The sequence below is a fragment of the Budorcas taxicolor genome, chromosome 1, assembly GCF_023091745.1.
Source record: "Budorcas taxicolor isolate Tak-1 chromosome 1, Takin1.1, whole genome shotgun sequence".
NCBI classification, from domain to species: Eukaryota; Metazoa; Chordata; class Mammalia; order Artiodactyla; family Bovidae; genus Budorcas; species Budorcas taxicolor.
The window spans coordinates 216,828,323-216,852,032 of NC_068910.1; the positions used below are offsets into that span (position 1 = coordinate 216,828,323).

At 38.5% G+C, this 23,710-nt stretch overlaps 1 protein-coding gene across 2 annotated transcripts in view; it reads right to left on the reverse strand.

Annotated features, from left to right (window-relative positions):
• The window catches only part of ANKRD28 (ankyrin repeat domain 28), a 208,775-nt gene that overhangs the window by 27,450 nt on the left and 157,615 nt on the right, over positions 1-23,710 (reverse strand). For both annotated transcript variants that reach the window (XM_052638319.1, XM_052638318.1), the window contains exons 7-14: positions 20,677-20,819; positions 17,435-17,647; positions 13,356-13,434; positions 12,503-12,617; positions 11,488-11,570; positions 9,648-9,711; positions 9,373-9,441; positions 8,599-8,739 (exon numbers count right to left, since the gene is read on the reverse strand). In XM_052638319.1, coding sequence (XP_052494279.1) covers positions 8,599-8,739; positions 9,373-9,441; positions 9,648-9,711; positions 11,488-11,570; positions 12,503-12,617; positions 13,356-13,434; positions 17,435-17,647; positions 20,677-20,819 — 907 coding nt within the window. The remainder of the gene's footprint in view (positions 1-8,598; positions 8,740-9,372; positions 9,442-9,647; positions 9,712-11,487; positions 11,571-12,502; positions 12,618-13,355; positions 13,435-17,434; positions 17,648-20,676; positions 20,820-23,710) is intronic.

The following is a 23,710-nucleotide window of genomic DNA, read 5'->3' on the forward strand; positions in this document are numbered from 1 at the left end:
AATACCTCCCAAAACCAAGATCAGAATTCAAAGATCTTGCTTTAGAGAACTGGAAAGTGTGGGAAAAATGCACAACAAGTATACAGGTAACAAGAAAGATCTTCTCACAGGAAATACACTTTATTCCTGTGCTATTACACTATGAAGAAAGTAATTTTAAAAGGACTTTAAGATTCACAATTTGTTATAATTTTGATAACTGTTATTGTTACTATAGCCAAAAAAACAGTACTGAATTAGAAATTAAAAGATTTATCTCTAGAGTTAGTTTGATACCATCCACCTTGGACAAATAGTTTTTCACCTTTATGGTGAAATGGTTTCTGTTTATTTATCTTACAGATGGAGGTACAAATTCAACTAAATAATCTAAACACCATTCATATTTTTTATTAAGTTTGCTTTAAAAGCACAAACATTTCACTCAAGGGCATATCTTTCTATCTTTAATCAAGTTTTCTAGATGTGAATGATAAAGCAGAAATAGTTCTCCTTACCAAGACTTGAATACAAGGCAGATTCTATCAGTGGAACAAACTATTTTAAGATAACTTGCTGATACATGAGTACAGGGAAAAAAAAAGATTTATTTAAGGAAAGAAAAACAAGTAGGTTAGTTCATTCTTACTTTCTGAAGTAGGAGGGCAAGTCTCAAAGCACTACTTACTGTGACTAACTGCAAGTGTACAGCATTAAATGGTCTGAAATAATTCAACCATAATACATGCAGAAGTTCCTATCATATAATAGTTTACCTTCACATTATTAGATGACTTGTCTCCTATAGCAAAACAAAGACTAAAAGTTGATTTACAACTATAAAATTACTTCTATTGCCATGCCTTTCAAATTTTGCTAAAGCAGTATGAATTTTCATAACTACTTTGCAAGCATTATCTTTAACAAATGAAAAAATTACTGACATTCGGAAAAGTAAATCACTTGCTCCCAATCTTTTGGTTAGAAGCAAGGACTAGACCTTGCGTCTTTTCTTCAGGTGTTCTTTCCTTGCTACAAATGCTTCAGCACATGGGTTAATGAGTTAGTGACACTTTAACCTGGGTGTTTATAAAATACCAAACCACAAAACTGCTTAATCTTGAAAATCTAGACCTCACTTCTGACTTGCAATTGAGAAGGCAGAGAGTCGACCCTCACTTTCTCAGTGTAAGTTAACACATGTTCATTTTTTAAAACTCAGAAAATTAAGACAGGGAAATTTTCTATGAAACCCTCGTTCCCCTAAAATTAACTATATGTATGCAAAATCTGGAGGAATATTTGTGGCTAAATATCTCCTCCTTCCCCTAAAATTAACTAGGCAAAATCTGGAGGAATATTTGTGGCTAAATACCTAAGTAATAAACCACACTCACTGGTAAATACTTTGTTTTCTTCATCTGTTGGACAAATTAACTATCGTGATCCCAAATGAGCCTCTAATTTAGCCCGGGAGATGCTCAAGCCACTTAGACCCCTCCTGCTCTCCCTCCACCACCAGGACTCCTACCACTTTTTCTGGACTGAATGCAACGCACGTGCTCCACGGCTGCTCAGAGCCCTGGCAGAGGAGCGTGTGCCCACGGGCGGGGACTGCGGCCCTGTCAGCAGGGGCCTCTGACTCTCCCTGACCACAGGGCACACACAACAGCCAGTGCTTACACAAGACAGGCATTAACCAGAGTTTAAAAACTACGGCTCATCCGTATAGGAAGATGGTAGCCTATCAGGCACTGTTCAAGCAATTTTGATGCTCTATCTCATATGACACTCTACCCCAATATGCTACTGGAGGTCAGTGGAGAAGTAACTCCAGAAAGAATGAAGGGATGGAGCCAAAGCAAAAACAACGCCCAGGTGTGGATGTGACTCGTGATGGAAGTGAAGTCTGATGCTGTAAAGAGCAATATTGCATAGGAACCTGGAAAGTTAGGTCCATGAATCAAGGTAAATGCAAGTGGTTAAACAGGAGATGGCAAAAGTGAACGTCGACATTTTAGGAATCAGTAAACTAAAAGGGACTGGAATGGGCGAATTTAACTCAAATGACCATTATATCTACTACTGTGGGCAAGAATCCCTTAGAAGAAATGCAGTAGTCATCATAGTCAATAGAGTCCAAAAGGCAGTACTTGGATGCAATCTCAAAAACAACAGAAATATCATATGTTTGTTTCCAACGCAAACCATTCAATATCACAGTAATGCAAGTCTATGCTCCTACCAGTAATGCTGAAGAAGCTGAAGTGGAACGATTCTATGAAGACCTATAAGACCTTTTAAAACTAACACCCAAAAAGATGTCCTTTTCATTATAGGGGACTCGAATGCAAAAGTAGGAAGTCAAGAGACACCTGGAGAAACAGGCAAATTTGGCCTTGGAATACGGAATGAAGCAGGGCAAAGGCTAATAGAGTTTTGCCAAGAGAACGCACTGGTCATAGCAAACACTCTCTTCCAACAACACAAGAGAAGACTCTACACATGGACATCACCAGATGGTCAACACCGAAATCAGATTGATTATATTCTTTGCAGCCAAAGATGAAGAAGCTCTATAAAGTCAGCAAAAAACAAGACCAAGAGATGACTGTGGCTCAGATCATGAACTCCTTACTGCCAAATTCAGACTTAAATTGAAGAAAGCAGGGAAAACTGCTAGACCATTCAGGTATGACCTTAATCAAATCGCTTATGATATACAGTGGAGTGACAAACAGATTCAAGGGATCAGATCAGATAAAAAGAGTGCCTGAAGAACTATGGACAGAGGATCGTGACACTGTACAGGAGGCAGGGATCAAGACCATCCCCAAGAAAAAGAAATGCAAAAAGGCAAAATGGTTGTCTGAGGAGGCCTTACAAATAGCTGTGAAAAGAAGGGACGTGAAAAGCAAAGGAGGAAAGGAAAGATATGCCCATCTGAATACAGAGTTCCAAAGAACAGCAAGGAGAGATAAGAAAGCCTTCCTCAGTAATCAATGCAAAGAAATAGAGGAAAACAATAGAATGGGAAAGACTAGAGCTCTCTTCAAGAAAGTTACAGATACCAACGGAACATTTCATGCAAAGATGGGCACAATAGAAGACAGAAATGGTATGGACCTGAAAGAAGCAGAAGATATTAAGAAGAGGTGGCAAGAATACACAGAAGAACTGTACAAAAAAGATCTTCATGACCCAGATAATCATGATGGTATGATCATTCAGATAGAGCCAGCCATCTTGGAGTGCAAAGTCAAGTGGGCCTTAGAAAGCATCACTACAAACAACAGTCATGGAGGTGATGGAATTCCAGTTGAGCTAATTCAAATCCTAAAAGATGACGCTGTGAAAGTGCTACACTCAAAATGCCAGCAAATTTGGAAAACTCAGCAGTGGTCACAGGATTGGAAAAGGTCAGTTTTCATTCCAATCCCAAAGAAAGGCAATGCCAAAGAATGCTCAAACTACCACACAATTGCACTTATCTCACACGCTAGCAAAGTAATGCTCAAAATTCTCCAAGCCATTCTTCAGCAATATGTGAACTGTGAACTTCCAGATGGTCAAGTTGGATTTAGAAAAGGCAGAGGTAACAGAGATCAAATTGCCAACATCCGTTGGATCATCGAAAAAGCAAGGGAGCTTCAGAAAAACATCTACTTCTGCTTTATTGAGTAAGCCAAAGCCTTTGACTGTGTGGATCACAAGAAACCGTGGAAAATTCTGAAAGAGACTCGAATACCAGACCACCTGATCTCCCTCTTGAGAAATCTGTATGCAGGTCAGGAAGCAATAATTAGAACTGGACATGGAACAACAGACTGGTTCCAATAGGGAAAAAGAGTCCGTCAAGGCTTTATATTGTCATGCTGCTTATTTAACTTATATGCAGAGTACATCATGAGAAACACTGGGCTGGATGAAGCACAGACTGGAATCAAGACTGCTGTGAGAAAGATCAATATCCTCAGATTTGCAGATGACACCACCCTTATGGCAGAAAGTGAAGAACTAAAAAGCCTCTTGATGAAAGTGAAAGAGAAGAGTAAAAAAGTTGGCTTAAAACTCAACATTCAGAAAACTATGGTCATGGTACCTGGTTCCATCATTTCATGGCAAATAGATGGGGAAACAGTGGAAACAGTGTCAGACTTTATTTTGGGGGGGCTCCAAAATCACTGCAGATGGTGACTGCAGACATGAAATTAAAAGATCCTTACTACTTGGACGGAAAGTTATGACCATCCTAGATAGCATATTGAAAAGCAGAGACATTACTTTGCTAACAAAGGTCTGTCTAGTCAAGGCTATGATTTTTTCAGTGGTCATGTATGGATGTGAGAGTTGGACTGTGAAGAAAGCTGAGCACCAAAGAATTGATGCTTCTGAACTGTGGTGTTGGAGAAGACTCTGGAGAGTCCCTTGGACTGCAAGGAGATCCAACCAGTCCATCCTAAAGGAGATCAGCCCTGGGATTTCTTTGGAAGGAATGATGCTAAAGCTGAAACTCCAGTACTTTGGCCACCTCATGCGAAGAGTTGACTCATTGGAAAAGACTCTGATGCTGGGAGGGATTGGGGGCAGGAGGAGAAGGGGATGACAGAGGATGAGACGGCTGGATGGCATCACTGACTCGATGGATGTGAGTTTGAGTGAACTCTGGGAGATGGTGATGGACAGGGAGGCCTGGTGTGCTGCGATTCATGGGGGTCACAAAGAGTTGGACACCACTGAGCGACTGAACTGAATTGAGTGACTGAAGTGAAACTCATATAGGTCAGACTATTACTCCCACTTCACAGATGAAATGCAGAGTTTAAGTCACCTACCCAAGGTCTCACAGCAATGATAGTACAGGTATCAAACCTAATGCTGTCCTACATGCATAACCAGAACAGTCAAAAAGGCTGCTGAATGCAAAGTTATATACAATAGTCAAATGTATTTCTCTATTTCATAGCAAAAGGTAATTTAAAGATAAGATTTATTTTGGCAGTAAAAATATGAAATACTTAGAAATAAACCTAAGGACTCTAAAAGTTCCAAGAAGAATGTATGATTCCACTTATATAAGGTTCAAAACAGGCGAAAACACCCAATGCTATTAGAAGTCAAAATATGATTCCATTTTTGTGAAAATCTATCTCCGCTAAAGTGCACCTTAGTGGAGCATATCTACGCATCCATGAATACACGTATCTGTAACCACAGGAGCACAGAGAAGACTACGTAGCAGGCCTGTAACTCGGATGACGCTCTGCTGCTGCTGCTGCTGCTGCTGCTGAGCCGCTTCAGCCGTGTCCGACTGTGCAACCCCACAGACGGCAGCCCACCACGCTCCCCCGTCCCTGGGAGTCTCCAGGCAAGAACACTGGAGTGGGTTGCCACTTCCTTCTCCAATGCATGAAAGTGAAAAGTGAAAGTGAAGTCGCTCAGTCGTGTCCAACTCTTAGCGACCCCATGGACTGTGGCCCACCAGGCTCCCCCGTCCATAGCATTTTCCAGGCAAGAGTACTGGAGTGGGTTGCCACTGCCTTCTCCCGATGACACTATGAGGGACATGAAACGATCTACATAAATTTATGGAAATACCTGTGTTACTGGTGGTTATCACAGAAGAAAAGGCATGAGGACTTCTTCCTTATACGTAATCAGAATAAGCACCCTCAGCCCCAGGTCCTCACCCTCGTGCTCATAGCCAGCCCTATTTCTGTTCGAATGGCAAAGAGAGTTTTGTTTATAAGTACTGAATACATTTAATGCTTTTGTTTGCTGAGTCATGACTGCCTATAGTGATTGCAGGCCTCAGGATGATGGGCACAACTAGCAGGGTGAGTAGAAACGATGTCATGTATTTTTCCAACACTGATGGAAACTGAAGATAGAGGGACACACAGAGAGTAGAATTGTGCTACTAACTGTACATTAATTATAATAAGTTAGTATTTGTCACTTTGAAAACAGAGAACCAATGGCAGCATGTCAAAAATCCCACAGTGTATACAACGTTCCCTGGGGAGGGAAACAGGACATTATCAACCATTAAAGAAGGAAACCAACAGACACACATTGCTAGTAACAGTATTTGAAGCCACTGGGAATTTGTTTCTCCTTTTAGAAAACATTTCACTCTGGCTTTGGCAGCAGAAGGAATTATTCCAGATTCTCTTATTATTACCTAACCTATTCCTGGGACTTATAGCCTTGGAATCCGAAAAAATCAACTAACGCTTTAATTCTATTATGTAAGCCTCCAAAACTTGCTGAGAGAATGCCTCTGGTACTCTGTGGTTACTGTGGCGTAGAGCTTCCAGAAGTTCCCAAGGAACAAATCAGAGTTAATAAATGATGGTGTTAGACAAGACCTCAGGGATTCTGATAGTTTAAAAATAAGAGAGAGGCTCCAAAAACAGTGCTAGATTCTTTAACACACATGACTTCAGTTTTCCCCACAATTCTGAGAATGAAGCCTACTTAGAATTGTGGGGAAAACTGAGGTCATGTGTGTTAAAGAATCTAGCTTCTCTGGTGGCTCAGACGGTAAAGAATCTGCCTGCGATGCAGGAGACCTGCATTTGATCCCTGGGTTGGGAAGACCCCCTGGAGAAGGGAATGGCAACCCACTTCAGTATTCTTGCCTGGAGAATTCCACGGACAGAAGAGGCTGGAGGTCTACAGTCCATGGGGTCGCAAAGAGTTGGACACGACTGAGTGACTAAGACTTTCACTTTTTCAGGATGATTCATTCTAATTTTATAGATAAGTAAGTTTTGGCCTAACAATTACTTGCTCAGGCTCAAAGAGGATAATATGAAGACCTCAACACTTAAACTGGGTCTTCTGGATAAAGCTCATGCTCTTTCTAGTACATCAGGCTGCTTGTATTGACACTGAGAATTAAGTGTCTAAGTAATAAATATCTCTGGCCTACTGCTCAAAACAGCTTGTATTAGTTAATAAAACTAACAATTTAATTCACTTCAGTACTAAGTACAGTTCTAAAGAAAAAGTAGACTGGCTTAAAATAAAACCACAAATCTCAAACAGTAAAGGTTGAGCATTGTCATTTTTATGTTTTTGTGTAGGAATTCAGGTTTAACTGTCTAAGGGCAGGAGGACCACGGGGTAATCTCTGTGTCTATGTGACCTCAGTGGAATTTATGTACATCATTGGGTAACATCCAATAAGCAGTTTATGGGAACAGTGGTAAAGGACTATTAATGTGATATAGTCATTTTAGCTATCATCTATTTTAGGAAAACCTATAAATCAAATCTTGAAATTACAAAATTATAAAATAGAGAATAATCTACTTACCTAAGTTTACCCAAACACTTTCTGATTTACAAAGCGTTTATCACAGATTTCTTTAAAGCTCTACTACCCAAAAACATAATTCAAATAATTTATAGCTTCTCTAAAAAACTATCTATATTTAACTATTCTGATATATATGAAACTATATAAATTATATATTTCTCCAAAAAGAAAATATAGTCATTCTTCAGTATCCAAGGGGGATTGGTTGCAAGAGTGCTTGTGGATATCAAAGACCATGAACCCTCAAGTCCCTTATAAAAAAATGAACGTAACCCTACAATGACTATAGTCAGCTCCCCAAATCTGCAGATGCAAAACCAGCAGACACAAAGCATTGATAGCATATTTACTAGAGCTTTCAAGATTAGAATTTTAACCACAAATCCAACCTAACAAAAGGGATTTGCAACTACAGTCACAGAATTTATAATATATTAATATTTGTGAATAATATCGTTAAATTATGCTTTTTATAAGGAAACAGATCTCTATTAAATGCAACTTCCTTGAAGTATATTTTATAAAATCTTTCCCTCAAAACCATTATTTTTATTTTCTACCCTTCACCGACTCAGACTCATGGGGAATACCACAGATCCTGAAGATACCTTCTCTGACTCTAATGAGCTCATTTTCCTCCAAGAAGGTAATATACATTAAGTTACGGACATCTGACCAACTTCAGGTGAATATTAATTATGAAAGAATTTATTTTTATTAAGTCATCCTTGGGCAACATTTATTCACTCGCTACCTACATAATTTACTTAAATAATATTTAGCACTAACTATGTGTCTAATTCTGCCAGTTCAATTACTTCCCATTTAAACACAAATTTACAGGGATCCCTTGGGAATATGAACGCTCTACCTCTGGAGGACACTGGTAGTCCAGTCTCTGCCCCATCTTCTGACGGCACTGTCCGTCTACCTCTTGCCTCTCCTTTTCCCTATTATACACTCAGCACTGCTGCCTCTGAGCAGTCAGGTGGAAAAAGCCTGGAGGTGATAGATACTAAGGTGTGCTTCTGGAAGGGAGGACAAAAAGGGACCTTTATACTTCTTCTACCACCTCATTAGTTCAGAGGGCAGGTTGCTGGTAGAAGCAGGTAGTAATAACTATTTTTAAGAATAACTATAAAAACAACTTATTTTCCACACTAAACACCCAGGGAAAGAAATAATAAAGAGCACAAAAAGGAAATACAAATTTGCTATGAAAGTCGCCACCCATCTGGAAGGTGCTGGTCTATGGAAACAATGACCCTTCATTCTCACCACGTGACACTCACTTGCCATCTGTGTCTGACGTCGCCGCATAGTGCAGGGGTGTGCATCCTCTCTCGTCAAGGTCATTTACACTTGCCCCTGAGCCCACAAGAGCAAACAGGCACTGGTAGTTGCAGTTGGCAGCAGCGTAATGCAGTGGAGATCTTTTTGCCCAAATTAAAAAAAAAGAAAAAAACGGTCAGGGACACACCCCAGGAAGTAAGAGCACAGTTGATCCACCCAATTATAAATACTGTATAAAGGAAGAGGAGGAATGTCATCATAAAAGGTGCATAATGCTTATAAAGTAAAACTGTGGCTGGTAGGCTGGGGCTATGGCAGGGGCCCAGTTGGAAGAAGGCTGTGGGTAAGAATGAATATTCTAGAAGTTATCTACTTATTGGAATCTTTCAACAAATCATGATCACAATGTAAAAGATGTGAATTTTTTTAGTTAACTCACAGAGGCCAAATAACAAGATTAAGAAACTCATTAAGGAAGTCATTAAGGACTTCCCTCATGGCTTAGACAGTAAAAAACCCGCCTGCAATGCAGGTGACATGGGTTTGAGCCTCGGGTCAGGAAGATTCCCTGGAAAAGGGAATGGCAACCCTCACCAGTATTCTTATATGGGAAATCCCATGGACAGAGCAGCCTGGTGGCCTACAGTCCATGGGGCTGCAAAGAGTTGGACATGACTGAGTGACTAACACACAGACGCCAAATTATAATTTAAGAAAGTCATTAAGCAAATAACATCAAGCAGGAGCCACAGAGGAACTGTACCACAGCTCACCTTCCAAACTTGTCTTTTTTGTTGAAGTCTGCACCAGTATTCAGCAGAAGGTTTAGGCACTCCAAATTACTACCCAGGAAAAATACAATGGGAAGATGCAACTGTCAATAACTTTATGATGAAATTGGGAGGTTTAAGTAAGTATAAAAGTATGTTTTCAAATGAGGTCAGAGTGAATAAAATACTATGACTTATATTTTACGAAACAACAACAAAAAAACCTGCCATGATCAGCTACATTTTTCTTAAAAAAAGTAAAAATTTTGGTAACATACCCTCCAGCTGCAGCTGCATGTAGACAGGTCCTGCCAAAATCATCTGGGGTATCTATATCAAATCCTACAAGAATGAATACATCTTACATAATACTATATGCATGTTACTTTATGTTAAAGCATTACATTAACAATGTAAAAAAATCACACCCCATCATACACAAAACTATGACTTACAAACAGGTACAAATTAATTGAAAACAGATTAATAATGTATTTTTTTTTAATTACCACTAAAAGACTGGGGGTTTTTCAAAACAAATGCTAGAGTACTTGTTTAAAAGTCAAAGGATACAATGGAGTATTATTCAGCAGTAAAAAGAAATAAAGTACTGATACATACTTATAACACTGGATGACCCTTCAGAACATTTCTAAGTGAAAAACCAGTCACAAAACCACATTAGATGATTCTACCTTTACAACCTACCTAGAACAGGTAAATTTAGGGATGGAAAGTATATTATTGATTACTAAGGGCTGGGGGAGGGAAGAAATGGGGAACTGATGCAAAATGAAGTTTCTCTGGGTGTGGGCGGTAGCAAAAATGTTCTAAAACCCACTTAGTCATGGTCACGCATCTCTGTGAATATACTCAACTGTAAGATACGTGAACATCTGGGGGGGCGGGTGTGCCACGCTGCACGGCATGTGGGATCTCAGTTCCCAGACCGGCATAGAAACTGCACCCCCTGCCTTGAGAAGCACAGAGTAACCACTGGACTGCCAGGGAAGCCCCATGCATGGTTTTAGCAAGCTTTTTCCTTTGCTACCCGTGGATTACTACTAACACTGAGAAGAGAGTTTTATAATTCTCTTTCATAGATAAATGAGTATGTGATTACTTGTGGCAGGCATACACTTAAAAACACTCAAAACACAATTACATCACTTAAAAGATATCACTAAGGGATTCCCTGGTGGCTCAGTAGTAAAGAATGCACCTGCAGAAGCAGATGCAGGTTCAATCCCTGATCCGGGAGGATCCCACATGCTGCAGGGCAGCTGAGCTCGAGCACCACGGCTACTGAGCCTGCCCTCTGGAGCCCGGGAGCCGCGACTCTGGAGCCGGCACGCCTAGAGCCGGAGCTCTGCACCAAGAGAGGCCAGCGCAACACGAAGCTGTCACCACAGCTCCGGGGCAGCCCCTGCCCTCCCCAACCAAGAAGGAGCCCTCTCAGCAACGAAGACCCAGCAAAGCCAAGGCGGAAAAAAAGGTATCATTAAGAAAAACTCAGAAGGGTCTGCCTCACAATATGCTGATTTTTCCCAGAAACTCCCATAATTCTTTCAGCAATCATAAGTATTAAATAATATATAAAATTTGTTCAACTTTAGTAACATGCTAATAGAATACTATTTAAAGTAAAATCTCATATATTTAGTACTTCTATGCATTTTCATAAATATCTTTATAGTAATATTTACATTAACGGAAAGCTACTGATACTGTTTTGTTTCAAACTATGACTGTGGTATTTTAAAATAGTAATTAAATATGGTATAAATTTCAGACCTAGAAGATACTGTAAACTGGTCACTGGCTCTTAAAAAGGAACCGTGCAAATGAAGATATTTTGCTTCCAGACATAAAGGGACTACTTTAGAAATATTCCACATGCCATTCCCCAACTAAGAGAAAAGAAGAAATCACTAGAAAAATAAAACCTTTCCCAGAGTTAAGAGAAAATCAAATCTTATAGGGCCCAACATCTTCTAAGAGGGGTTAATAAATGATCCATATTTGGACATATTTGTATATAATTTTGCAAAAGCAGGATGGAAGGGAGTTTGGGGGAAGCATAAAAGAGGATAATTTGTCTGTGAAGGTTCCACTCACCAGAAGAAAGAAGTTTCCTACAGCAATCTGAAAAACCACTTAAGGCTGCCAAATGGAGGGGGAACATTCCATGTATGCCACGTCTAAAGCAAAGAGGACAGTATCTTTACCACAATGTGAGAAAAATGCAATCACTTAAATAAAGTAAAAAGAAACTACTTAACTTCTCCAGCAACTTTCCTCTTGGAGTAGGGTTTTTCAAGCTCAGACTACTGTCACTGTGGACTTTCTGTGGGTCTGGGTGTGCATGCTGGGGAGAGGGCAGCACATCACCAGTGTCCCTGGGCTCGACCTACATGGGGTGGCAGTGGCACTCTCCCCAGATCAGGACAACCAAAAATGACTCTAGACATTTGTCTCAGAGCGAAAATCATCCCACCTGCTTTGCCATCAAGAATCATTACCACAAGGCAAAATGTTTTGCTTAAGACTGTTCACTGCAGTAATTTTTCCTAGCAATAAAAAATCAGAAGTTGTATTTGTAAATGAGGAGAATGAATAAACTGTGAAATCTTTACACAGGAATTAAATTTTATAAAACGAATGAATTAGAGTTACTTACAGAGATCAGGAAAGGAAAAAAAGCCCAAATTTATATTCACATGGCTAAATCAACAACCGCGTGTAGAAAAAAAGCTTCATGAAGCATACAGTAGCATACCATTTTTAGAAAGCTTAAAAGAATATTTAAAACATATTTACGAACATATAAAAGTATAATAAAAATTTAAAACTACACATAGGAATAATAAGCATCAATTTAAGTAGGGTGTGTATTTCTGCAGAGCATGCAAGAGAATCCATCTTTCAAACAAAATTTACATGGAAACTTTAACATATTAGTCATAATCTAGAAAGAACTGGGATAAAAAACATAAAAAGACCCAATGAGGTCGTATTAAACATTCTATTACATCATCAACACAAAGAGGAAAAAGCTCAAGCAATAGTACCACGTTAAGGACAAAAGTCACGCGCTTCCCTGCCAAGCCATCAACACCTGGCAAGCACTTACTTGGCGGTGTCGGCCCCACTTGTAATGAGGGTGTTGATGAGCAGCTCGTGGCCATACCTCGCTGCTATGTGCAAAGGAGTGTTGCCATTCTTATCTTCACAGTCGATTATAGCTCCTGCAACAAAGGAGGAATAAAATCCATAGATTTCATCCACAGCACAGTTACTGGGGCAGGCACTGGGATTACAGATTTTATACTTGAAGCAATTTTGTGAACTGAGCATAAGATTTTAATAGATTTAAAAATCAGAAGACAGTCTGCAATGCCTCATGAATTATCTGATCAGGAGTTTACTCCTACCCTTTCCTTGCCAAATGAGAACAGCTGTTGTCTTAAGTATCAATACTACTTACAAACAGTTCCTTGGAACACGGCTTGTGAAACACTGCCTTAAAGTAACGTACCCAAAAGTCCTTTTTATTTAAAAGTTTAGCTTGTCTAGTACTAACTCAAATACAAAAGAATACAAGTTTAGAAAAGAAATGAAAATGCTAAAAACAGTTCAAAATATTCAAAAAGGGAAACAGAAATGCAACTGAGTTTTGTCAATATATAATAAACTGCAGTGGAAAGGCAGAGTTACTTTTCTATTTAGCATGTTTTTTAAAAGCCAGTACTAACTGTTAGTGATATTATATAAATAATCTAAGCGAAACAATACAGAAATAAATAAAAAACGACTATAAAAGATACATGTATGTGGCATTTAAAATTCTTCATTATCTGATTTTCATGAGATATGATATCAAATGTCAAAAATATGTATACTGCTACGACAATTCCTCAATACCATTCATTATGTGGATGCTTTTACTACACTTTAGAAAAAAAACAAACAGAAATACTTTTTACCACTCTGGATAATGGTTTGTGATCTGGAGAATCTACCATGGAGGGCAGTCATGTGCAGTGGAGTTTTTCCATCTTTGCTCTGAAATAGACACAAAAAAGATTTAAAATTCTGGTTCTATTCATAACACATAATTCTTCCTTTTATTTTGAATGTCCTCTTGCAACTTTATTTTGTGTAACTATCACCCAAGCATTAGGTCTAATAGATGCCTATGGCAGTGTAAAACAGTTATCTGAAATTATGAACTAATGTTTTAGTATGTGTACCATAAAGCACAAATACACAATGTCTACAGTTTATAGAAGGTCCCGAGTGGTAGCTGTCTTATAATCTTAATATCACTCCTATTTCACAGATGGGGGAACTGAGGAACAAGGATACTAATGATTTGACCAAGGTCACGTCATTGGAAGTGGTACAGCCAGGAATTGCTGCCCAAGGTTCAAAAATTTCACATTGCTATAATTCTTTTGTCCTAAAAGAAATGCTGAATCCCTCCCTGACCAAGGAAAAGTGAATGTCAGAATTAACTTCAACCACTATAATTCACTTTAAAAACTTTATACCAAAAAATAAAAAAATAAAAACTTTATACATTATTTAGTTTATAATTACTTGTAATCAATATTGTTAGCTATTTTCTCAAATTACTTAAGATAATAAACTAGACTGGTTGTGCATGTGTATTCAATGTAGAAATTCTGAAATTTCAGAAGAATTCCAAATATGAAGAAAAACAATGCCTGAATTAGTGGTATCTTTTACTGTGAGTTAGGTAAAGTCCTTTCTTTCCTAAATTATTTTGTTAATCAAAACATACATGTGATTATCACAAAGGAAAGAAGAAGTATTTGGGGTACTCTGGTTATCTCACCAAAATTTAAAGTATAGGATGGGGGTGGGAAAAGGTATAATAGCTATCTGGTTTGACAACTGGATATACTGCATGAAATTGTATTTTTTTTTTTTTGCTTTCAACATACATACTATACACAGTTTCTATCCTCTATAGTAACCGATTATAGAATAAACACTTGCAGAATGGAAGGAAAAAAGGCAGTAAGTGACATCATCAATGTAGCAGGGTTCATGATAAGCAAGGTTATGAAAAACCAGACCTATATTGCTCTTTTAAAAAGAACATTCACTTTACATCTAAATAGTATTTTGTAGGACAATCAATAAAAAAACTTACAAACTGAATATTTATGAACCTAATTTACATTCCAAATGTAAGTCATCCACAACCTGATCAGGTCAGAAACTTCAAAATAGAGAATGAAATGGGAGGAAAAGATGAAGGAGAAAGATGACTTGATAAGGAGGACCTGAGGTCAGCAAGTATGATTTTCTTTCTTATAAGGCAAATATTAAAGCCATAGTGCCTTATTCAAATAACCATTTGACAAATATAGGAAACGTTGGTGTCAGGAACGAAGATATATTCTTGAATGAAAACATATTCTTATTACTTGAAAACTCACTACTATCTACAGTTTTTACATTATGTCAGGGTTGGACAGTACCCAGAAATCGTCAACAACCCGGAGAGTGTGTTTCAACGAGCTTGGCGCTAAGGTAACTGGACAGCTGCACATCAGCAGGAAGCCACACATCCTAGGTCAAGATCAAAGCAACTTTTATGAAATCTAGTTTTAAATCAATGTCATGGCCTGTTGTCTTCAAATCTACTTCACCACGACATCTTAACTGCTTTGCAAAATATTCCCTTGTCATGTGTAAAATCCACCACTGAATTTTCTAAATCATTAAGGAAGTAATGTCAAATAGGACCACTGATATGAGCAAGTAACCCTCTTGTAGAAATGATTCTCATCTCTACATTTCAAAAGAAAACACAGACTTAAAAATAACCACAGGTACTGGTCAGCTACATAGGCAATGACACATGAACCAAGTAATTAAATTATCTTCAAACTATAGTAACTGTCTGTCTAAACAGCACTGTATAAAATAAACAGCTTAATTCTTACTGAGCAATCGATAACACTAAAAAATGCGTAACAGTTAATGATATAGGTGGCTCAGAGGTTAAAGCGTCTGCCTCTAATACGGGAGGCCTGGGTTCGATCCCTGGGTCGGGAAGATCCCCTGGAGAAGGAAATAGCAACCCACTCCAGTATTCTTGCCTGGAGAATCCCATGGATGGAGGAGCCTGGTAGGCTACAGTCCATGGGGTTGCAAAGAGTCGAACATGACTGAGAGACTTAAGTCTCTCTTACTCCAAGACACTTAATATTTAACAAAGATAATATTAACTATAGCCACTTTATCATAAACAGATCTATCTAGACTAAAAATATCTGATGAGATCTTTTCATTTGAAAACTGTTAAGATGATTTCAAATTTTTTTATTTTCAAATACTCTTTACTAAAAAATATTACTAGGCTTTTGAGGAAACAAGGAACAAACTTTCCACTCCTGTAAGAATTTTTTTTTCTGAGCACTGATTATCCAAACAGCAGGAATTCTTCAAATCAAGATAAATTCAAATAAATTCAAAATAAGTTAAAATTTATTATTAGGACATTTTTAGAAGTTATTTAAATTATTAAAAAAAAAAAACTTCAGTAGGTGATCTGACTGAGAACCGAAAGCTTTAAACGTGTTTTCTTAAAAGAAACACTTGTACCAGAGAGGGATTTTTTTTTTTAATATATTATGCCCTTTCCTTCCATGGTTTGATATGTATAAATTCTGTCCTTTAGCTGGCAGAGGGCAATTTAGAGCAATGACCTAAATATAGATGGGCTTGCTGCTGTTACAGCTGTCAGAGTGGGTCAGTGGCATTGTTAAAGGATGTTTTCAAGTTAGAGGTGAGAAAATGGACTCCCTTTCCTATCCTCTGAAAGACACCAGCTCATCACACCTACAAAAGGAGCTGAAATGTTATGTAATTAAGCTCTGAAAACATTCGAATTCGAAGCTTAAATGTTTTTACTAATCCTAAATGGTTCTATTTTTTTTTTAATGGTTTCTTTTTTTCATACCACAAGCCATGGTTTGGCAAGTGCTCAAAGAATGAATTAATAAATTAATACAGACACAATCAGTGAAAGCAACTTGGAAAATATAAAGGACAAGTACACATTATAAAGTAGTTATATTCAAAATTGTGGTTACATGTGCATTTCCAAAGACTTATGCAGTAAAAGTACGTTTATTTTAGCTCCAGAACTTTTATGTATTTCTAAAACTCAAATGCTCACTCTTGAAAGCGACTGACCAAAAATCAACTATTCCTTGTATGTAAAACACTGATATTCATCTTTTAACTTTTCTAATGTGAAAAATTTCAAAACAAGAACGTTGAAAGAATATTACTGTGAACACCCATGTGCATGCCACCTAGAGTCTACTGCTAACATTCTACTATATGAACATTATCATACATCAGTCTCTCTCCACCCACCCACGCTATTAAGTGATTTTTTTTTTTTTGACCAAGCTGTGTGGTATGCAGAACAAGGGATGAAACCCATGCCTGCTCCATAGTGCAAGCTCAGAATGTTAACCACTGGACTGCCAGGGAAGTCCCTAAATGATACTTTTCAAAATTAGCTACAGATAACGCTACTTATTGCCTCTAAAACAGTTTGGTATGTGTATCATTAACTAAGGTTCAATATTAGCTTGGTTTGTAACCTTCTAAGGGAACATATACATGCAATGAGGCCTATGAAATCTTAAATGTACCACTTGATGAGTTTTGACTAATTCTTATTCATATAACCCAAGCTCTCAAAATATAGGACATTACCACCATACCAGAAGGTTCCCCCCTGCCTTTTTATCAATCCCTCCTCCAGACAATAACTGTCCGGTTTTCTACCCCCAACTATAGATAGTCTGGCACCCCATTACTATTCGTCTGTTCTAAAACTTTATGTAAGTGGGAACAGTGAACAAATTCTTGTGTAACACTTTTACTCAGCATAGTACTTTTAACACTTATCTGTGTATGTACCAGAAACTCATTCCTTTTTATTGCTGAATGGTGTATTAATATGGCACAACCCAATACACTAGGTAGGGACTTTGATTTGGCTCCCTACCTTCATATTGACATCGGCCCCATTGCCTACTAGAAGCTCTAAACACAATGCTCCGTGCGTAGATGCAGCAGCAAAGTGCAGAGGAGTGAACCCTTTCTCATTCTTCTGATTCACATTAGCACCAGAGTCTATCAGTTCATTCACGACAACATCCTGTCCATTGTAGCAGGCCACGTGAAGAGGTGTATTTCCATAGGCGTTCGGTTCATTCATCTATTGGAAGACAAAAATGTCAATGTTAATGCAGTCTCCCTAATTATTAGTGTTGTGAGCTACCTTAACAACATTGTGGTTGAAATCAAATTATTAAAGTGAGAAACAGGGATAAATAATACAGATAAGGCTTATAATTTTAAACTTATTTTTAAAAAATTAATATAACTACAGCATTTGGTGTCAAATGAATTTTGTATCATCAGGGAATATAATTCATATAGACAATGTCTATTTCAAGACAAAATTGAATGATTCCAAGAGATATTTTAGGAAAATGAAAACAAATATTTTAAAAAGCATTCTCGATAAGAGACAATTATAGCATTAACTCTAAGAATCATGAAAAATGAACACAAACTGAAAATTGACATATATTGAAAAACACACATATTTTCTCCTGGTTCATTTACAATGACCAAAGACGAAAGTTGGTTTTTAGTAGACGGCAAGATTTTTAAAAAATGAGTGACATCCTTTCCTATTTAACTCATTTTTGCAACAAACTTAGGCTCTAGATATTTTCCAGCCTACACACTGATACACTGATATGTTACCAAAATGAGTATGCTCTAAGCAATGTAATCAATACTGAGAAATAATTCATGTAACTCAAGTTTATCTTTCTATTCCTTAAAAAATATATTGGATTAATATTTTCAAGTTTACACAGCTTTCCTGTAATGAAGAATTTTACCTTTGCCCGTCCTCTGGGAGGTAACCCACAGCACACCTGATAGACATGTCTCTGTCTAGGGTGGGAGCTGGCGACCCTGCACCTGAGGGAGGGTCAGCAGAGCGGATAGTCTTCAGGGGGCAGGGCCACACAAACAGCCATGTGATCAGGGGGCAGGGCCACATAAGCAGCCATGTGATCTGGGGGAAGGGCTTTGGATCTTTTGGTCTCAGTGGACTGAAATCAGCCACATGAGCAATTCTGGCCAACCCTGCCTGTGTAGTGGGATCTCAACAAAACTCTGACAACAAAGCTCAGGTGAGCTGCTCTGGTTGGCAGCACTGTGTGCCTATGTCCACTCTGATGCTGGGAGATTAGAGTCCTAACTCTGCAGGGAGAGGCCAACAGGAGCTTTGTGTTTAGAATACTTGTGTGTCTCTTCCTTTGGCTGATCTTAATTTGTATTTTTTCTGTGTAATAAATCATATCTGTGAGTATAATAGTGCTCAGTAAGTTTCTGGAGTCCTTCTAGTGAATCATCAGAGCTGAAGGTAGTTTTGTGCCCTCTATCCTTGTGGTTGGGCCCAATTTATCACAGCTTTAACATTTTCCTTTCTCAGATCTCCAGTAACAGAAATTAGAGGAACTGAAAAAGTCACACATAACTTGACTCAAATCATCTAGATTTCATCACCAAAAGCTGGCAACCTAAAACAGATTCTCCCTTGGAGCTCCCAGAACTTTGAGAGATTACATTTACTGCCTTCAGGCACCCACTTCACGGCCATTTGTTATGGCAGCTCTTAGAAGCGGAGTCATGCAATCAGAGGCCATGGGTCACTAAGCGGCTCAAAGGTTGACCACTTTTTTTTTAAAAACACTCTCACCAGAGTTTATTTTGTTGCCAATAAAATAGGCTTTAAAAATTGTCCCAGAACAGACTTGAAACAGTGACCAGAAGTAGGCTGTCTCATTTATCTAGATTCAGGGTCTCTTGGGCATTATAATCTCTGTGCTGAAACAGAGCTACAGGAAGTGCTGAGTTGAAAAAAAAAAAAACAAACCTTTCATCTGTCTGCACTCTACAAGATTCTACCTAACTGTGTTTGGCTTCCTGATCCCTATCTTTCAAAAATTAAGAGCTTCACAGTCTTTAAATTAGTAAATAGTTCAACCAGATCACCTCATCAACTATCTTTCTGTCTTTGCAGCTGATCTGAACTACCTCCCTTTCTCCTGGCTGTTTTAAATCAGTGGCTTAGTGGTAAAGAATCTGCCTGCCCATGCAGGAGACACGGGTTCAATCCCTGGATTGGGACGATCCCCTGGAGAAGGAAATGGCAACCCACTTATTCCTGAGAAATCCCACGGACAGAGGAACCTGGTGGTCTACAGTCTATGGGGTCGTGGAAGAGTCGGACATGACTTAGCAACTAAACAACAACAAATGATCTGTGTTTTAAAGAACGAGATGAGCTTGTCAGACCTGTACCTAAAATAAGAGTAGACCTACTAAGTCAAAGTTGCTCAGTCGTAACTCAGTTGCTCAGAGTTGCTCAGTTGCAACTCTGCAACCCCATGGACTATACAGTCCATGGAATTCTTCAGGCCACAATACTGGAGTGGGTAACCATTCCCTTCTCCAGGGGATCTTCCCAACATAGGGACTGAACCCAAGTCTCCTGCCCTGCAGACAGGCTCTTTACCAGCTGAGCCGCCAGGGAAGCCCTGAGTCTGCTCAGGGTGGGGTGGGACACACATGTGTGTAAAGCATGGACTGTGGGGGCTCCAGGCATTCTTAGCTGTCCTGGTTCTACTATCAGAGATATTCAGATGAAGCAAGCAACCCCTCCCTAGCCAGATTCATATAGTAAGGAACACTTGCAGCTAACTAGAGGCCAGAAGCCTCTAGTTTCCCTGCCTACTTCTGGCCAATACACTGTAATCTGAACAGCTACAATCATTTAAAGGAAATATTAGACAAACTGGGCAAATACTACTAACAATAACCAAGCCACTTAGGGAAATAATTCAAGTATGTCTGATCTGCTGGTTTCCACAGTTGAAATGAAGCTACAGGGGGCTAGAATGTGATGGAAAAGGAAAACCTCTGTCAATCAATCATTCATCTTTGGAAAATATTCTACCTCTTAACACATTTGACTAACTTCATGTCTTAGTCAGACGTCAGCAGACTGCATATTATGTAAAGGAGTATAAACATAACACTATTACAAGACAAAAACGTTACTGTAAGAAAACATCTTTTAAATTTGAAAAAACTTCCACCGACAATGAAATCACAAACACACAGAACGCTCCACTCTTCATCCTGCTTAGTCTGTACACCTACATCAACCCCAAGATCGAGAAGGTACTTGACTACGCTGATCATCCCGCTGGAGGCTGCTGCGTGGAGAGGCGTGTAAGACTTCTTGTCCTTGCATGTCACCTCAGCTCCGTGTGCCACAAGTAATTTCACTACTTCAATGTGACCTAAAAATGTGTTCATAAAGAAAAGAACAAGCAGCGTATGGAAAATATGAAATACAATACGGTCCTAAATATCTTTAAAGACAGGTAAAAATACAACTTAACTAGACAATGCTCGACAAGTCACCAATTAATTGTGGTATAACCAGAGAGTGGACACAAGGGAAAAATCAGAATTCAGGATAATTTTGATAAATGCTGACAGGAGCAACAAAGAGCTGAAAATAATACATTTAATTATCTTATCCAATGATGACCCTGCAACGTTCCTTTCCTCTAGATCATGTTTCCAAGGTTGTTTTTAATACACTCTCAAGTTACTAAGCTAGCTTTTTATGTCTAATATAAGACATTAGTTTATGTTTGCAAGCTTTAGTGGAATCTTCTTCTATTCAGAAATCTGGGAGTGAATTGGGCATATTTATTAAAAATGTCAGGTCTCTGGAACATTAAGCTAAAAACTTCTCTCTCACTATTTCCACCAGCTGTCCTTAACAATCTTAGTTTGTTACTCACCCATGCTAACCCCCAAATCTCAGTGGTCTAAATAACTAGTGTTTTCTCATTAGCATTATCAGAGAAGGCAATGGCACCCCACTTGAGTGCTCTTGCCTGGAAAATCCCATGGACAGAGGAGCCTGGTAGGCTGCAGTCCACGGGGTCACTAAAGAGTCGGACACGACTGAGCAACTTCACTTTCCTGCATTGGAGAAGGCAATGGCAGCCCACTCCAGTGTTCTTGCCTGGAGACTCCCAGGGACGGCGGAGCCTGGTGGGCTGCCATCTATGGGGTCGCACGGAGTCGGACACAACTGGAGCGACTTAGCAGCAGCAGCAGCAGCATTATGACAGCTTGTCAAGAGGGCTCTGCTCAGTCCCTCAAGGATCCAGACTCATGGAGCTGACAATCTTGAAGGCAACTGGTCACTGTGCCAAGAAAGGGGACTTCAGAGCTTCATACCATTGATCAAATGCTCTGGTCCAGAGACCATGCTGCTTTTGTTAGTCAGAGCTAGCCTCAGGCTCACCCAACCACACAAGGAGGCCCAGAAGGGGGGCCTGTATCTGAAAGGTGAGAGAACCCCTGGTCTCCCTTCCTGTCTCCTCACATCTTACCAGATTAGGCCATACAGTGCTTTCTCCTCCTCCCCAAAGCTTTCCCACCACTGTGCCTTTGTTCATGAAACCGATTTCTTCATTGTACAGAATGTTCTGCTGGGATGTTTCTAATCATTGCTATTAATCCATGAAGAAGGCCATGTCAGTTCCTATCTTCCCTACAAGTCTTATAAATAAGCCTTTCTATAAGGTTTCCAGTTCCCTAGAATTACATGGCCAAAAACACCCTCTACCCACAAATACTATCTAATAAGCACCTAATACCTTGTGATGTTTCTTATACTTGAATCATTATTTAACTAACACTTTAATTACTTTTATGTATTAGGTTCCCAAATATGGATCTTTAAAGGAAAATGTCATAGGTTCTTATGTTCTCCTTCGTGGTATACTTTAAACAAAACAGACACCCAATAAATATCTGCTGCATTAAACAAGCTGTTCATGATGTCCTTTTTAATATGCCTTTATAGGAAAGGAGTATATAAAGTTAATAACTATAAATATGAGATTTTCAAACACAGGACCCCACTCTCCTGAAAAAAGGGTACTATAAGATGCATAAAGAATCAAGTATCTTTGGTTGTTTATATATAGAAATTATCAATGAAAGCAGGCACTTTCAGACATTTTTCCCCATCTTTACATGAAAAATATCTACTACACTTTTAGGAGAGGAAAAATCAAAAGAATATCTATTAAATCATTAGATGTCAAAGCAAATGCGACTATCATATAAGAGCAGTAGCTGGTACAAAAGCTCTCTCAAGACAGACATGATACTTCTCTGACCGATGGCTCTAGAAAAAACAACTACTTGGGTTTGTCGTAATGTGTTAAAATTCAGGACCTATAATACCCAGGAGGGTCACACATAAATGGAGCTTATTTAAACCAGGCAAATGCATATTATTCACTAATAGGCCAAAAAGAAACAAATTCTTCTGATTTTTAAGTCTAGAAGGCCCATAACACAAACATACTGGAAAAACTGTACAAAATCAATATGTCACTCTAAGTAAATGACACAGATCGTATTAACTATGTAGATTCCAGGAAGTGTGAACTTTTCCTGACGTCGATAAAAACCTATTTTTAAAAGGTGCCACATGTAAGCAAATTTACTGTCTTAAAACTGACAAATATTCAAGCACGTTTCTGAAATATGCATAAATTGCTTTAATGGACCACTGAAAACATGAATAAGAGGTCTTTCCATAGTCAGTTTGGTGTGACTTATTTAAAAGAAAAAAGGCAAGAGAGTTCTAGAGTGAAATAAATATACTGTTCTAGCTAGGCAGACCCTAGCCAGAATATGTATGCGTTTTCCTTATCAATATATAAAATGATGGTACCCAAGGGGACTAGATTTCATTCAATTTATCTGAGTTTATTTTCAGAGGATAGCATTCAGTAGATAAGCATGGCATACTTAATTCTGTAATCAGTAACAACATTCTTTAAAAATAATTATATCCAAGCAATGTAAGTTTGGTAAGTATAATCATTATCCTTCATGAATTTGGAAAATTCTCTGTATTTTTCTTTTGTTCATGAATGTATAAATAAAACAAGCTATGTTTGTTTCTTTTTTTTTTTCAATTTTTATAGGAGTATAGTTGGCTTAAAATGTGTTAGTTTCTACTACAGAGCAAAGTGAATTAGTTACACATATACATATATCCACTCTGTTTTAGATCCTTTCCCCACACAAGTCATTACAGATTACTGAGTAGAGTTCCCTGTGCTATACAGTAGGTCTGCTTATTTTTATG